General features: G+C 38.6%; 1 protein-coding gene across 1 annotated transcript in view; it reads left to right on the forward strand.

The window, feature by feature from the left end:
• Window positions 1-18135, forward strand: part of rad50 (RAD50 homolog, double strand break repair protein) — a 28165-nt gene that overhangs the window by 6656 nt on the left and 3374 nt on the right. The window contains exons 10-24 of the mRNA XM_041952011.1: window positions 12-146; window positions 744-950; window positions 1145-1327; window positions 1589-1746; window positions 1836-2011; window positions 2760-2997; window positions 4791-4980; window positions 5318-5444; window positions 6655-6848; window positions 7087-7197; window positions 7390-7482; window positions 7715-7828; window positions 8346-8473; window positions 8670-8771; window positions 9086-9208. Of these exons, the coding sequence (XP_041807945.1) occupies window positions 12-146; window positions 744-950; window positions 1145-1327; window positions 1589-1746; window positions 1836-2011; window positions 2760-2997; window positions 4791-4980; window positions 5318-5444; window positions 6655-6848; window positions 7087-7197; window positions 7390-7482; window positions 7715-7828; window positions 8346-8473; window positions 8670-8771; window positions 9086-9208 (2279 nt within the window). The remainder of the gene's footprint in view (window positions 1-11; window positions 147-743; window positions 951-1144; window positions 1328-1588; window positions 1747-1835; window positions 2012-2759; window positions 2998-4790; window positions 4981-5317; window positions 5445-6654; window positions 6849-7086; window positions 7198-7389; window positions 7483-7714; window positions 7829-8345; window positions 8474-8669; window positions 8772-9085; window positions 9209-18135) is intronic.

Genomic DNA, 18135 nt, shown 5'->3' on the forward strand with positions numbered 1-18135 from the left:
TTGCTTCACAGGTTCGCTCTTTGTCAACCTATCTGGAGATGGAGGGTTACGACCGACCACCCTTTACTGCTCTGCAGCTTGAGAGCTTTCATCGCCATGTCACGCAGAGACTGGAGCAGGAAAAAGAGACAGTCAGTCAGGTTATGGTAAGAAAAGCTCATTTTGATTTCTGAAAATGAACATAACACTTCTCCTCCTCAAAGTATGTATAATATTATAAAATGCAGACATGTTGTAGCCTTTATCAGTGTCAGGACAGATTTGGTTTGATATTTGAGGGTCAGTTCGAATCAATTAAATTAAACAAAATCTTGATAATCAGAGCTTTAAAATGTACACATTTAGTACATTAGAATGTCAGAAACTGTTTGTCTATTCATATTGATAGTCGCTACATGAAGATTCGTATCATTCTCTCATTATGTTAATGGATAACAATGTTTGCATATTTGCCTCCAACTGTCATCTATTGAGACTTAATCAGGATCCAGTAACCCAGAGTTCCTGGACGTGTCTTTGTTGTCATTAATGGCCTTTTGTTCCCCTCTCTTCTTGTATATACAGTCGATATAGTATCTGTTATTACTTTGCAGCCCTGGTATTTAATGCTATTAACCAGCTGTGTTATGTTATTATGTGTGTGATTATAATTATGATTTTCAGTTGCAGTCAATCAAGTCACAAGTAACTGCGCCACTCTTGGTCGTAATTCCTGATTTCTCCTCTTATTACTCTGTCCTCAGGCGGACCTGCAGAAAAAGGAGCAGCAGAAGCAGCAGTCCATTGATGAAATGAGGGATAAGAAGACTGGCCTGGAGAGGACTGTGGAGTTAAAGAGAGACCTGCAGGGAAAGAAGCAGCAGGAACTGAGGAACGTCAGGGCAGAGCTGCAGAGGCTGGAGGGTTCGTCTACTCGACTGCAAGAACTGGAGAGCGAGCTGGCTAAAGTGGTGTGTATACATACACGAACAGCTATGATAGGGTTGTCTTTGGTGCTGTGAATTTCAACAGGTGTTAAGTATGTTTTGTGTATTTTTTACAGCAAGTTTTTCTCTTGCAGTATACTTATATAAACCACTGAGTCCTTTTTATCCTGAAGTACCCAGTGTTCTGATCACACTTCCTTGTCTGTTTTCGTCTTCAGGAGCGTGAGCTTCAGAGTGCAGTTCAGATCTCCAACGTGGAGGAGCTGAAGGCCGAGGTTATGGAGCTTCAACGAGAAAAGGCTGAACTTGACCGCACACAGAGGCAGCTCGACAAAGAGATGGAGATGCTCAACATACACACCACCGCACGCACACAGATGGACATGCTGAAAAGGGAAAAGGTATTGTGTAACCTAGATTCACTGGAAGGCAACTGGTGAACCCTCTCCCCCTCTCTGGCCTCAGACTTGAGCTTCTGTGTCTTTCGCTCCTAAAGTAAAACTGAGTAACCATTTCTGGTGGTAATTTAAACCTGTATGTTTATCTCATGTCTCTGCTTTTCCTCTTCCCCTCTTCATATTTCCCCTACTTTCTTACCTGCTCCTGTTGTCTGTCCTTTCTCTGTTGGCTCACCTCTCATCTTTCCTCTTTCGTTCCTCCAGACGGAAAAGGAGGAGCAGGTACGTAAGATCAAGTCTCGGCACAGTGAGGATCTGGTGTCATTACTGGGCCACTTTCCCAACAAGAGGGAGCTGGAGGACTGGATCTATGCCAAGTCTAAGGAAGTCAATGGTACCAGGGACAGACTTGCCCAATTCAAGTTAGTAAGATTTATTTACATTAAAGCTGATATATGATCACTTTTTGTGGCTCTGACAAGTATTATGGCATGATTTTCACAATTCTCAGTAAGGACCTGGCATCAAGTGAGCAGAATAAAAACCACATTGCTGCTGAGGTACGCAAGAAGGAGCAGCAGTTAGCCAACGACCAGGAGAAGTTCTTCAATGTGTGTGGCAGTCAGGATCTGGAGCAGGACCTGGGCAAACTGCAAGAAGATCTGGAGAAGGTCTCCAAACAAAGAGGTGAGGGCTCTGAAATAGATATTAGGAGGTGCTTCTTGGCACAGACACTAATAGTGGCGTCGGATGAGAGGTGAGATTACATTTGGAGTGAAATAAAATAAACGACAACAGACCAGCCAAGTAAGATGATGGGTTGAGTCCCAGACAAATCCAGAGTCTGCACATTTCTGCTGCCTTGATTTGAGAGGGTCCTTGTTACCCTCATATGCTCCTAACCTCATCATAAACTTTGTTTGTAAGATCCTCCAAAAGTGTGTAGCTCTCTCTGTGTCTTACGTTTATCACTGTTTTATTTGAGTGTCTAAATTTTAAGTGCTGATTCCTGTGTAGCTGAAAGGTCAAGTAGCAGTTGAAGTTAAGTTTGGGCAATCGTTTCTATTTTCATATTGTCCAATTGTGGCTACTTGAGATTGCTGATAGTAGATCTGATCCCCAGGGGACCTGCAGGAGTAGGAGGCGGTAGGGGGCATGAGGAGAATGGAGGTGTGGGTTGTCGGATCCATTAAGGATTTAGAATTCACTCATCACTTGTGCTGGTTTATAGGACTCACACAGACATGCATTCCACCAGAAACGCCAGATTCTAGAGGTTATTTTTGAAGATCTTAGTTCTGATAGTAAATTAGTTAAAGTCGCATATCATTCGCTCGTATACGACCGGATCGCCAGTCGGCACAAGCCTAGTTAAAGTTAAGTATGTGCTCATTTAAACCTCATAGTAAAATCGTAAATGTGTTCTCTCTTCCAGCCATGTTAGCTGGAGCCACAGCAGTGTATACCCAGTTCATCAGCCAGCTGACAGAGGAGAGAGAGCCCTGCTGCCCTGTGTGCCAGCGGACCTTCCCCTCAGACTCTGATCTGCAGGAAGTTATCAGTGACATGCAGTCCAAACTCCGCCTGGTGCCAGACAAGCTGAAAAACACAGAGCAGGACCTGAAGAGGAAGGAGAGGAAGAGAGATGACATGGTGGCTCTCAGACCTGTCAGGTATGGAAAAAGCTAGCTGTGGAAGGACAGGTTGTGTAATAGTGTCACAAGTGTACTGGTGTCGCCATTTGCTCTTTATGATTTCATTATCGATTCATATGTATATTCACATTTACTTGATTCATTGGTTAAGATGTAAAATGACACAAAAATACATCTTCATGACATCTTAAAATGTATGGATATTTTTTGTCTACAAGTTATTCAAAAGTGATAGAAAACTGAAAAAAGTAGCAAATCCACACACCTGAGAAGCTGGAACCAGTCACTGTTGGGCGTTTTTCTCAGTTAATTAAATGATTGCAGGTTTTTAACAGATTTTTAAATTAGCTCGTGCATCATCTATTAGTATGGTATGGTTCAAGTAAACAGTAACAGTAAACTAAAAAGAAAGTCACTGATGTATTCATCCCGTCACACTGAAAGTAGATTTTCAGTGTTCATTCAAGCAGTATGGCATGTAGAGAGAAAGGAGGATGAGTTCTCTCCAGCCCACTGAGGCTGTGAACCACAAGGTTGTTACACTAAATTGGATTCATGAAAATAAATAAATGATCATGACAAAAACATGAATGACAAGTAGAGAACACATATTTTTAAAACTAAAGCTGTGTTTGTAATCTTAATAAGTCTGATATTGCTGATTGGACAATCAGAGAAGAGAATATATTTTTATACATTTCCATAGTTTCTTTCATAATCTTCTTTCTGCCAGATAGAGTATCTGTGTATTTGGTGACTGGCCTTTACACCATTCAATTAACTTCGTCTTGTGTTCTGGATTAAATTTAAAAAAAAATGAACTTCTTCTCCTCCTTTTCCTCCATTTGTTTGTTAGAGCGTAGAGCACAGGTATTATGACTTGTAACCCACTAGATGGAGCTACATTCCATATGATTGAGATTTTGTCTATGGTTCCCTTTTCATGACCTGAGCAGAACCCCACAGAGTGTAGTGACCCAGCAGCCACTCCCTTCAGTTTTTTAATGAAGAACTTTTTATAGCCTTTTTATGACCTTACAAGAAGTGACATGATATTCAGAGCAGCTGAACCTATTGGAATTGCAGAGAAAATGTTATTTGGAAGTGACATATAGTATTCAAAGCATAAATACACATTTAATTGATAGACCAAAAGTGCCTGCAATTATATCATGTTTTCAGGATATGATGCACTCAAGTAAACACTTAACTTGTGGTTTGGGTGTATAGTAAGCTCAAGGTGAACATAGACTTTCATTTTTCACCAAAAAGACAAACAAACAAAAACAACCCTGTCACAAGTTCCACTTAGTTTTTCCAGAACTCTGCTTTGTGACTGTAATTAGCAAGTAAGCCTACCTAATAATACCTTTTCAATAAGATTATTTTTATCAAATCGTCAAATTTACCATTGTTGGCATAATACAAAATGAAGGGGGGACACTGTCAGAATACTCCTGACAGACTTCTTCAAATAGGAATTCATTCATTATCATCTATTATTACAGTCGAAACTTCTTCAAACAGACTTCTGCTTTTTTCAGTGTAGAAAATTTAATTGAAATGTTTTGCACGTTGAAGTGTCTCCGATTTTAGGTCAGTGATTAGGCTTTTGCTTTTTACTCTTATTTAAAGTGATTAACGTGCACACTCAGGCCTCAAATCCAGATAATTTTCAAATCATGTGGGTGTGTTGAAACCTGCGTCAGGGAGTCGAAAGGAGAATGTCGGATGACAGTATCTAAATAAATGAAACATGCACCTTTATTCTCTGCTTAAAGTGTATTTCTATTCTCTTTCATGCCTCCCAGACAGTCCGTTGTACAGCTTCAGGAAAAGGAGCTGCCTGAGTTGAGAAACCGCCTGCAGACTGTGAACAGGGAAATTGAGAGGCTTAAGGGCGATGTGGAGGAGCAGGAGACTCTGCTCGGTACCTTGATGTCAGAGGAGGAAACAGCCAAGGCCTGCCTGCAGGACATATCTCTCATGGACAGATACCTGGTACCATCCTCTTATCTCTCTCACTCTTTATGAGCGCCTCTGTCTCTTTCCATCCAGTACACTCTGACCAGTTCCTGGCTGTGCCTCTCCTCTCGCTTTCACTTTTTATTCATTCCACTCTAGTGCATCCCCTCTTCCTCCAGATAGATGTATACATAGGAGACTCTTTCTTGACATTTTCTCTATTTCCCTATATAAGTTGCAGATAACAGCAGCATCACACTAGAAAAAACTGAGTTGTGAAAAATCGTGGTGATTAAGAAACATCACTGAAAGACACATGCACCCCCTTCCCCTTTTGTCTTTCTTCTCCTTATTGTATTTTTTTTCTTTCCAGATGGACCTTAAAGAGGTGGAGAGAAAAATCACTCAGCATGCAGCCAAACTCCAGGGGATAGACCTGACCAGAACCATCCAGCAAGTCAGTCAGGAGAAACAAGAAACTCAGCACAAGCTAGACACCAGTAAGATGAAATCATACACCCACTTAGAGGGAAATTCCATTTTCTAACAGTCTGGGTATCTGGGTATTTGTCACCACTGGTATTTTACTCATCTTTACCTTAATTGCTGAGGGGATATGAGGCCATATGTACATACAGCTGAAAGATGCAATACAAAGGGTTAAACAAGTCCACTTTAACTCAACTATCATAACCTCTTAATTTGAAGTGAGAATTAATGTGAACACACACATTATTACATTATAATGCTCTCAACAGCATTTTCTCTTCTGAAGTTAGAGATAATCATAATCATCTTCTAAATTCACACCGACATATACAAACGCAAAAAAAAGACAAATATGTACAGCTAGACACATGCCTCAGCAAATATCAGGACAATTAAAACCAACTATTGTAAATTAAAAGTAATCCTTGTGATGAACTATTATTTGAACAGCTTTTCATGGGAAATGTATGTTTTACAAAGATGTACAGACATTACAGAAAAAGAAAAGATTATCTTCAAATTCTTATTGTTTTGATAATATTTTTTGTGGCTTCCCCCAGAAAATTGCTGATTCAAATCACCTGTAAGGCCAAGTTTGTGTTTTTTTTCCCCCTGTCATTGTCCACAAAACAACACATAATAAAAGCTTGCACTGGCATTTACAAAGAAAATCCAAGATAAAAGGTGCTCAGAGCTGTCAGTGGTCTTCATTTTATAGTTTTGGTGGAGCTGGTTTAGGTGTCATCATGTGAAGTGTGGAACTAAGTGATAAAACTAAACTGACAACTAACATCCTTGTTTTTGGTTTTGGCTCCAAAATTTTATGAATTACACTGAGTTCCCAGTTTATTAGGTCCACCTTGTTAAAACTTGTGTAGTCCGATGCAACAATCCTGCAATAAATTCTACCTTCAAGAGGGGTTTAATGTGCAGTTTTCATTGAAGAAGTGTTGATTCAACTGTTGGTCACCTTATTTATATCAATAAAGGCTGGCTAACAGAAACATTTCGGTGTATAATGCAATACATTTCAAAAGCACCATGAACTGCATCCTCCAAAATTATATAAAAGTTTCACCTATATTAGACTAGTTTTAGCTGGGTGTGCCCAATTTCGAGCAGTGACTTTTTTATGGACGTTTCAGATGAGGCAACCACGTGTTTCCATCGTTAAAGCCGCAATAAATCCTTTCCTGTCTGTAACTTTTTGTGCACTTGCAGCCTCCAGCAAGATGGAGCTGAAACGTAAGCTGATCCAGGACCAGCAGGATCAGATTCAGATGCTGAAAAGTTCTGTGAATGAGACGAGAGCAGAGAAACTCCAGCTGAGCAGTGATATGCAGAAACAGCAGCAGCTGGAGGAGCAGTGTGTCGAGTTCACCACTGAAATACAGGCTTTAACCAGGGATATCAGGGTATATTTCACTGTTTTTTTGTTCCTGTAAGCGCCTTCTTGTAGGATTCTGTTGGAGAATTGATGCAGCTCGCGCAAAAATATGCAGGATGCGAGACTTTTTGAAGTTTCCTTGAAGTTCAAGTTCACCCTCTAGATGTGTTTCTGAGCATTCAATGCACATTTTGCACATCTTAATTTACTATTATACTACAAATATTGCATGTTGTCCTTTTTCCACTTACTTTGTGTCCAACCAGGAAGCGAAGGAACAGCTGACTCCTTTGTCTGCTGCTCTGGAGAAGCTGCAACAGGAGAAGCAGGAGCTGATGGAACGCAAGAAGCAGAGGCAGGAAGAGGGGCAAGAGAAGGTGGACATATTTTTACTTTTGTCTCTCTTTCACTGTGCTCTTTCTCTGTACTGAAAACTGAGCACATATTCAGAGGTAAACAGTTTTTTCACCCACATGGGACTGTAAGCATGGACTAAAAGCAGCTTTACACTTCTTGTGGTATGTATGATTCATCTTAACCTGGCCACCACTCCAACTCTTCACTGACAGATTAATGACATCAAAGAGAAAGTGAAGACGATCACCACGTTGGAAAGAGAAATCACCAAATACGTCAATGATGGCAAAGATGAATACAAAGAGGTAACATGTTTGTCACTATCATACTTGATATATCTGTGTCTTGGATTCCTCTGCGCATCATTTTGTGATGGATATTACATATATATAATTATCATAAATAGTAAAACATATGCTGTATCCATTCACTCTGCTTTGCTTTTGTCTTTGAATAACTTTGTCATTAGTTTGGATGCAGTAGTGCTGGATTATTAAAAATTATTGAGCAATTTCTTGACTTTATCTGTTGTTGCAGCAAAAAGAGACTGAGCTTCAAGAAACCAACACTCAGCTCCATGAGGCCGAGAAGAATAAAGAGAAAATCAACAAGGAGATGGGAAACATCCGTCAGGACATAGACACTCAGAAGGTGCAGCCTCTGAGTATTTCTTGTCTTCATTTTTGCCTTTCTATCTCTTTTCTTGTACTTTTTAAAGAAAGCTGTAAATTGAATCCACCATTGTACTTGTCGGGACAAGTAAGGCAGTGATCTAATCAGTAATCTACTTTAACTATGGATGTTGCATCCATTTTGACAGTAGATCAATGAAACACGGTACCGTCTGTTCTCTAACTCTGGATTTCCGGCACGTCACATGCTTAATAGGCTGGAGAAGGGAAAGCTGTCTTAAAGGGTCAAAACTCAACCAACACACAAAACAATTTTATTGACAGACTGACAATTTGACTGTTTGACTTGCGGCCTTCAGTAGTGTTGACCCTGAACGCTCGTCTGCTGTTCTTTGTAGCCCAGGTTGTCATTGGCCATTTAGTCACATCACAGTGTACATGCAAGCTGTGCACTATGGAAACCTGTAGGGACATTGCCTCTCGTCGCAGCACGCTTTTGTAAGTGGTCAATATGTTTTAACTTGTTCATATTATAGGTCCAGGAGCGCTGGCTGCAGGACAACCTGACCTTGAGGAAGCGTGTTGAGGAGTTGAAGGAGGTTGTTGCTAAACGTGAAGTTCTTCTCAAAGACATGGGCAACATGCAAGTCTTGCAGCTACGCCAGTAAGAGCACTACATTGTTATCAATCACGTTTAAGATTAGTAAGTGATAAAAGGGAACCAAGCTGGACAGAAGCCTAATCTCTTTTACATCAGTGGTGTTACACTACAGTATGTAAAGTTAACTCATGGTCAGGCTGGTAGTAATATTAGAAGTTAGCCCGAATGTTTCGCTTCGTTGCTTTCTGTGCTTGTCCAGAGAACGGCGTGAAGCAGAACGCAAGTTGGAAGACTTGAAGAAGAACCGCAGTATTGCACTAGGTCGTCAAAAAGGCTTTGAGGAGGAGATACTGCATTACAGGTGAGATATGTAGAGCTACTGTTGTAGTACAATACAGAACTCAACTGAAATCTGATGAGATGGTCACTATTATACCAATGAAGCATCTAAGGCTGTCAGTGCACCTATAGTATTGAGAAAATAAGTGATTTCCTGATAAAATTGTCATCACTTTGTGACCTTTAGCAACAGGAACACAAGTCATTGTTTTACTGGTTTGTGTCCAGCCTTTGGGCACTTTAGTATTCATTACTCCAGATGAATCCTCCTTTACATTAATAATGTGATTTTTTTTTTCATGAATTGAACTTGCTCTTTGAATTGAATGCCTGCAGAAAAGAGCTGCGGGAAGATCAGTATGACAAAGCTGATGAGCGCTACAAAAACAAGATGATCACGATGAGGACCACAGAGCTGGTCATCAAAGACCTGGATCTCTACTACAAGGCCCTTGATCAGTAAGTGTTGCCCTAACATGTACACACACTCACTGCAGGTATTAACCTCAAAATATGTCTCAGGTTTTATTTTATAATGTGAATTATAATCATAATTAACAAACACAAATACATTAATGTAATTAATAAATTAATAAAGATAGATTTCAGCAGAATTGTGATACTACTTGTTATATTATATTCGTGCCACAATAATATCTTCTGGTTATTGTGAATTTTTTCCCAACATTTTAGAGGGTGGTTACTTCTATAGGGCAAATGTCAGAGACATTTTCTCAGCCCCATAAAGCATATATGTACAAATACAGTGACACAAACTGAAACAGATCTGCCTGAATGATTTCAGCATGAAACTGTGCAGGTAAAACATGGTATGGTACACGGTAATGGTATTTTTGCACTGTTGTGCTTTACAATATGAGCATTATTTGCAAAAATCAATGAAGCTGATGAGGTAAAACATGCAATGTATTGTCTTTTGTACTGTTTTCAGTTGGCTAATTATCACATTCTGTTTTATATATGTTTTGCACTACATTCAAATGTATTATGTTATTAATATTGTAGACAACATTGTTGCTAGATTACATAAAACAACTGCTGATGTAGTGTTTATTCGTTTGTATTAGATCAGTTGACAAGATCTGGTTTCAGCTTGAGCACATCCTCTGTTCGGCTGTCTAGTAGTTTTCTTGTTATGAGACATCCACCCGTGGTCTTCCTTATCCTGCCCTTTGAGGTGTTTAGGTCATGGTGAGAAGTATTTCATTTTGAGCAGTGATGTCAATTCTCTTGTAACTCCTCCAGGCAGTAACGTTGGAGGCTGAAAGGTTCCATAGTAAAGCATTTGATTGTTACCAATACAGGGTGCACTGTCACTTCACAGCAAGATTCTGGGTTTGAACCTGCCGACCTGCTGGGGCCTTTCTTTGAATGTTAATTAATTAATTAATGTTATTGCCTTAAAGCTCTGAATCTAGACCTCCAGTATTTGGGGCTGCGACACAGCTCATCCTGTCAGTGTGTGAAGCTTGTGTTACCTCAAACAGATGGAGTACAGATGTGTAAGCTTAATCCTAGCTTGTCTCAGTTAGACGTCATCATTTAGATATCAAAACATAGTGAGACATGAGTCACCAGCAGTCTGTCATTATTGCCATAACTGGCCAAGTATGCAGATGTGAATAAATAATAATAATAATAAATATAATGCCACTTTTAAACAATATTACTGTGTTGTCCACTGATGTCATAATTATCTTTGTGTCTTGTTTAATACTACGTAGACCACAAATTGTGGCCTGTAGCTTCATATATATAAAGTAGTTGCAACTGCCATCACAATAGAAATGGGATAATCAGATATTTTCCTCCAATCCTTGAGCCAAACTGCATTTCATGAGAAACAAAATCAAGATTTAGCCAACTCAGTGCAGCCTGCTGAGTTAGATTGTCCACTGTTGATTATTAGAATTAGAGAATTAGACTTTATTCACCAAGTACAAGTACAAGTAGCTTGTTTTGGTCCAGGTTGTTTCTTTACAGCGGAATAAAGAAATATGAAAACATAATAAGGATATGAAGAAGACTGAATACATTAAAATCAAATTTTAAAAAGGGATGTGGATAAATATGAACATGTCGATATACAAATATACAAAAAAAAACATACTGAATTTACAGAGGGACTTAAGTTGTGTTTAACCTGATAAATGTAGTGCAAAGTGCTGCTCTACAGATTTAGTGTGGTTTGGATTTGCACTCTGCACACTCAGATATTGATTTCTGTTTAGGCTGCTGTGAACTGAACACAAACCAATGCATAGTTTTCAATGTGCTTCAGGCATTTAAAATGTCTATTAATCAGACAGCAATCAAAGCGAACTAGTGACGACATTTGTGGTAAGGGGAATACATGTTGCTTTTCATTGTGTAGGTGGACAATGTTTATGCAGTAAGACACATTAGTAATCATGAATTCAAAACCTTCTCTTATCTTTTCTCATCACGCTGCGCTAGAAACCATTGTTGTAGTTGTGATGGGCGTGCAAAGTGTGTAGCTGTAGTTTAGTGTTGGACATTTAGTGTCTTAGTACAAATAACCCTCTCAGCAATGGTATTGCTTCTAATAATCAATTAACAGTTTTAGTAAATGTTCAAGCAAAAATGAACTTTAAATATGTACTGGTTCGAGCTAGTCCTATATGCTGCTGTTTTTTTTAATCATATGCCATTGTAAGTGAACATCTTCGGGTTTTGGTCTGTTCATCAGATAAGATGTCATATTTTAACATTACATCAGCTCAAGGACATATGTAAAACTTAATGAATGTCAATACATTTGATTTAACACAACATTGTACTATTTTTTATAAAACCGGTCTTCTGCATGACAGCCATCATATGTAGCTCGAACTCAGCGTGTGTGTGTGTGTGTGTGTGTGTGTGTGTGTGTGTGTGTGTGTGTGTGTGTGTGTGTGTGTGTGTGTGTGTGTGTGTGTGTGTGTGTGTGTGTGTGTGTGTGAGACACACAAAAACATAGCAGCATTTTTGTGTTCATTTGGCTTAGGTGCTGTGAAAAAACGCTAATAATGGTAGGATAAACCCTTATTTTTATTAATTGCACCCAAATTTTGGCAATTTCTGCAATGATCTGGGTTTTGCATTTAATGTTTTTCGTTTTTATTTTCAAATTCTATAATTCCATCTGTGTTTTCTTCATCACGGAAATCATAGACTTACAAGACTTATCACAAAAGAGCAGGTTTGTTTCCCAGAAACATAGCGCATTACTATCATTGGCATCACTGTAATGTGGCATCAGCTTTGCATGCAGATTTTGGCGATAAAAATGAGCAAGTAATTGGAAAATTATCAGCAGGGTAGCACGAAGCACGACAACGAACATCTTGAAATGTTGAAGAACAGTCCTGGCAGAGTTTTCGTTTAAAAACAAAATTGATTGCAAATAAGGAATCAATAGGCTACTGTTCTACAAGGTCATAAATCAGGCCTTTGCTAATTATGCTTTTTCAGTGGCGTTCTTTTTCAAAACCCAGTCCTTCAATTGAATCCATGGAGAAAATTGAAATCTAATCAAAATCAATATGTATAGTCCCGGTGACAAACCATTTTTTATTGTTCTTGGATACATGGATAAGCCTGACAGAGACACTAACTGCAGATGAAAAGCATAAATGAGCCTCAGTAAGGAAGTGTGACCTCATTGTCTCTGATATCATCAGAGAAGAGAGCAGAAGCATCATTTACCCATATGTGTGGGTTAGTGAGACATCAGTCTCTGCACTGTTATCAAGATTGAAAGCAGAGCTCAGCAGCCTTTCAGCAGACCATACATCCAGGTCACAGTTTCTGCCTGAATAGACAGAAAAGGTTTTCATGGTGAGATGTTTTGATTTTGGTTTGGAATATGAAACTTCCTCCGTTACTCACTTGGCTTAATACGTAAACCCTCAAGACTTTGCTGTGACAAGTGTCTATAATCTCTGTTTCACTGCCCTACATTTAATTTTTTTCAAGACTTATTCTGTGTGTGTGTCTTTTGTTTTCTTATTTGTTTCTGTATAGTGGACAGTGCACATTAATCTCCATTAACATCGATATAAGTGGTCTCGGATTAACTCAACAACTAAGACTACAAAACCTGCAATGTAACGTAGTAACGTCAATGTGTGAACTCTGCAGCAACAACACTCTGTCCGGCTGTTGCTGTGTCAACGATGTTAATCATAGGGAAATAAGCCACATCTAAACCATATTAATCAGGGGACAGGACTGCTGTGAATGATCTCCAGCTACACTGAATATTCACTGTCACTAACTAACGATAAATAGAAAATGTATTTCAAAATAGAAAGCGTTACACTTTATAGTGTCGTAACATTAGATGTGCACATTGTCTGAATTAATTAATATTCTGTAGGCCAGGTGGAAATGTGGCATGCTGGATGTGACCTGCCAGTTGATGATATGGGCTGGGTCCGGACTGACTCTCCGTTCGGTCCAGATGCGGTCTGAGATCAAGACTTTGAGAAGGCCTGAGAACATGAGTGTCACGTTTTACATGTAAGACTTCAGTTATTTGTCCTGCTGGGCTGCTGACAGCGATGTCAGCTGTCGAGTCAATGACAGTGGACGGCAGTAGGCTGGTCTGGTTTAAAAGTGGTTTCACAGACTTCACTGGCAGTCATCACCGGAGCGTCGGAGCAGCCAAGTGGCTGGAGTCGTGCTCTCTAGGGTAACTCTGCCTTCCATTTCTATCACCCTTCACAGCTTCCATCATAGTTAGGTTTGTGGTTTGTGGTCATTTCAAGGCCCGTTCTGTGAAGTTTACAGCCTGATGTTGCCAAGCTGTAGCTCCTGCACTGCTCTAAGGACAATGACGCAGCAAAAAAACAAAGGTTCATTGATTCGACTGACAAAGGTCATGGTCTTCTTGACTGATGACTGGAATCATGGACTTTCAGGGGGCAGCCTCATTTCAGTGCAAACAGTTTTGTTTCCTGCAACAAATGTACAGCTATCCATGTATTCCACATGATACTGAAACAGAATCCATCTTAAAACGTGATGCTCAAGTACATTTAGGGCGTTGAAAGTATCTTGTAGCAGGCTACAAGGTTATTGGGTCACAGATAGAGAGCAGTCACTGTGGGTGTGTGAACCAAACATCTGGTGTTTCAGTGTTCTGTACCATGTTAATATGGTCACACATGTACTAATGTGAGGTTTTCAGAACATGGAACTGGTTTTTGCAATAAACTAGTAATCAAAGTGATGTCTGATATGTAACCCGGGGAGCACATTGTCTTAGTAAAAGCTGTCTAAGTACAGATATCTAGCAAGGTGTCTCGGGAGCAGTATGTTTAAAAAATATGTTAAAATATGTATATATAGATACAGAGCTGGACACTGCCCAGTACAACCACAGTCTGATCTGCTGGTCACTGAGCAGAAACTTTGGAAGATGCCCACTTAATTTGACTGACTTGGGCTTCTGAAGCCTAATATTAACTTCTGATAAACTTTTGGAATATATGGCGCAGAGACTGTGTATTTCGTCCCCCAACTCTCACATTGGCATGTTGGGAAGAGACCTTTTAATAGCCATTATGAATAGGAGGAATGATTGAAAATGATATTTAATTCCAATTCGGTATTCTTAAACAATATAACATGAAAAGTCCAATAGAGGGGAATACTTTAATCAGAAATATACAGTATCTCAAATATGAAATCACTTTATTCTTCTGATCATGACAAAATAATTTTAGATTTTTGTTTCTTTGATACCATTGCAATAGGAAGTCGTAAACCATGACTTACCTCTGTCACATAAACAGTTCTGTAAATAAGACAGGTCAGATCGATGGATAAAGACTGTTCTGTTCCCTCTGTCTTTTTATTCTTTCTTCATGGCTTGTCAATTGATCCACCATATATGGGCTTCAGAAGAAGCGCTGTTGGGCATACTGTCATCACTTCATAGTGTGCAAACCACATCAGAGTTTCTCATCAGTTTGCTAGATTATAGACAAAGTGCTTCTTGGTATGCCGGAAAGCAGCATCAGGTTTGCTGCCTTTATATCTTTTATATCAACATATATCTTTGTCATGTATCAATGTTATATGGATTTAGCAAATCTAAGATTGTTGCTATAATTTTGTAACTGAAATATCAGAAATTATCTTATTGTTGGATGTCAGTCAAGCCATATGCAAGTAAGTAAGAGCACACCCGTGTAACCTACATAAGTCTTTATTATTGTTATCCATTCTTGTCAGTTTGAGTTCAAATAACCTCCATTAATGCATGCATGCTAGTGTGCACACTGTGGTGCAGTCTGGATATGCTCTACCATACGCTGTAGTCCAGTGCCAGGTCATGCATAAATGACCTGGCAGCATAAATACTGGTTATATTTGCACAGTTATATCCTGTTTTTTCATTGTAGTTTTCACTCTGTTGCAGCAGGACAGCACATTAAGTGACACAAGGTGTTGTTTTATACACCTTTACATCTATTTAAAGCAACAGTGCTCATTGTGAACTGCAGGAAAAGGAATGGCAGATACATATATATACATATACATACATATATATACATATACATACACACACACACACATATATATATATTTATATATATATATATACACACACACACATACATATATACATATGCATATATATATACATACATATACATATACACATATATGTATATATGTATATATGTGTATATATATGTATATGTGTATATGTATATATGTATATGTATGTATATGTATATATGTATGTATGTGTATGTCTATATGTATGTATATGTATATATGTATATGTGTCTATATATATATGTCTATATATATGTCTATATATGTATATATGTATGTATATATGTGTATATATGTATATATGTATGTATGTAAATGTATATATGTATATGTATATATCTATATATGTATATATATATGTATATATATACAGGCATGTGAAAAAATTAGGACACCTCATGAAATCCTGTGTATTTTAAAATATATTTGGACATATGGGTATTTAATGTCAATTTTAATTAAACTGAGGGATCCAAGTAATATAACTAAACAATAAAAAAATAAGAAAAGCCTGTTTAAAACTTTCTGTAAAATTTAATTAAAAAATAATGCAATTTCTGGTGAGGAATAAATTAGGACACCCCCCTATATTATCCCTCTTAAAATGTTGCAAATCCCAAACAGGTGCATCACGTCAGGTGCACATGATTAGTACATCGTTACCCAGCATTTGAATGGAGCCTTGCCCTATTTAAACCTCAAATTTAGTTTGGTGTGGCCCTGACAGTTGGTATGTTGAGGTGAGCGCCATGGTGAGGTCTAAAGAGCTTCCTGATGCCCTCAGAAAGAAGATTGTGGCCGCTTACGAGTCTGGTAAAGGATTTAAAAAGATTTCAAAAGAATTTAACATCAGCCATTCCACCATTCGCAAAATTATTTACAAGTGGAGGACATTTAAAACAACTGCCACCATGCCAAGATCTGGCTGTCCGAGCAAGTTTACCCCCAGAGCAGAACGCAAGATGCTCAAAGAGGTCCTGAAAAATCCTAAAGTGTCATCAAGGGAATTACAGCAGGTTCTGGCAACTGTCGATGTGAAAGTGCACGACTCTACCATCAGAAAGAGACTGCACAAGTGTGACTTGCATGGGAGGTGTGCAAGGAAGAAACCTTTGCTCTCTAAAAAAAACATCAAGGCCAGACTGAAGTTTGCCAGAGAGAACATAGACAAAGACCACGACTTCTGGAATAAGGTTCTTTGGACAGATGAGTCTAAAATTGAATTATTTGGACACCAGAACAGAAGACATGTTTGGCGTAAACCAAATACAGCCTTCCAAGAAAAGAACCTCATACCAACTGTAAAGCATGGAGGGGGCAGTGTCATGGTTTGGGGATGCTTTGCTGCAGCAGGACCTGGCCAACTCACCATCATAGAATCCACCATGAATTCTACTGTGTATCAGAGGGTGCTTGAAGAAAATGTGAAACCATCTGTCAAAAAATTAAAGCTGAAGCGTAACTGGATACTGCAACAAGACAATGACCCAAAGCATACCAGCAAATCCACCAAGGACTGGCTAAAAAGGAAGAAGTGGAGAGTCCTGGAATGGCCAAGTCAAAGCCCTGATCTTAATCCCATCGAAATGCTGTGGGGTGACTTGAAACGGGCTGTACATGCAAGACACCCCTCAAACATCTCACAGCTGAAAGAATTCTGCATTGAGGAGTGGGCCAAACTTTCTCCTGATCGATGTCAGAGACTGGTAAAAGGCTACAAAAAGCGTCTCGTTGAAGTCATATCAGCCAAAGGGAACAACACTAGCTACTAGGGGGTAGGGTGTCCTAGCTTTTTCCTCCATTGAAATACATACTTTATTTTTTTTTCTTTTTTTGGATTTGTCAAACAATGTTCATTTTTGTTGTTAAATTGCAATCAAATCACTTTCTTTTTGAAAAATACATAAAAACATGACTGGATATTGGTATGTGTACCATTTCTAAATAAAGAGCTGATTATTTAATGGGGTGTCCTAATTTTCTCACATGCCTGTATGTATATGTGTCTATATATATATGTCTATATATATATGTCTATATATGTATATATGTATATATATATATATGTATATATATATATATATATATATATATATATATATATGTATATTAGGAAGTACAGGCACAGTAAATGCGTGATAGCCAGGGCCCAGTGTGGTATGACTTATTAAACATTTTTATAATTTTATGCTATTGTATTACGATTTGATGTGTAATCTGACATTTATATCTCACAGTCATGAGTTTGCTTCGATCTTGAGCTTGTCACCTGTTTGTCACTCTGGTAAAGTGAAATGTCCAACGAGAACATGCTTAGTAGCCACCAGCTTCTGGGAAGGTAAACAACAATTCTAAAGGAATTGGGACTCTGTGTAAAACGTAAATAAAAACAGAATGCAATCATTTGCAATTGAACTGTACCTACAACATTTTTCCAAAGTGTTCCCGAGCCCATGCAGTTACCTGTTACCAATAAACCTGTTTACCTGTGAAATGTAGTGTTTCCGTGGAGCACAGGTATGAACATTATTTTTATTTGGTTTTATTTTGTAATGCTGTGAATTACAATCAGCATTTTTGTTGTCTGAACTAACCAACACAAATACATTAATATAATTAATCAATTAATTAAGACAGATTTCTCCAGAATTGTGATAATTGAGAATGCCAGCTGGAGACAGTCCCAGTTGATATATATTATATTAATGCCACAATAATATCTTCTGTGTATTGTGCTTTTTTTTATCACAAATATCAGAGGGTGGTTACTTCTAGAGGCAAATGTCCGAGAC

The sequence above is a fragment of the Chelmon rostratus genome, chromosome 14 (assembly GCF_017976325.1).
Source record: "Chelmon rostratus isolate fCheRos1 chromosome 14, fCheRos1.pri, whole genome shotgun sequence".
NCBI classification, from domain to species: Eukaryota; Metazoa; Chordata; class Actinopteri; order Chaetodontiformes; family Chaetodontidae; genus Chelmon; species Chelmon rostratus.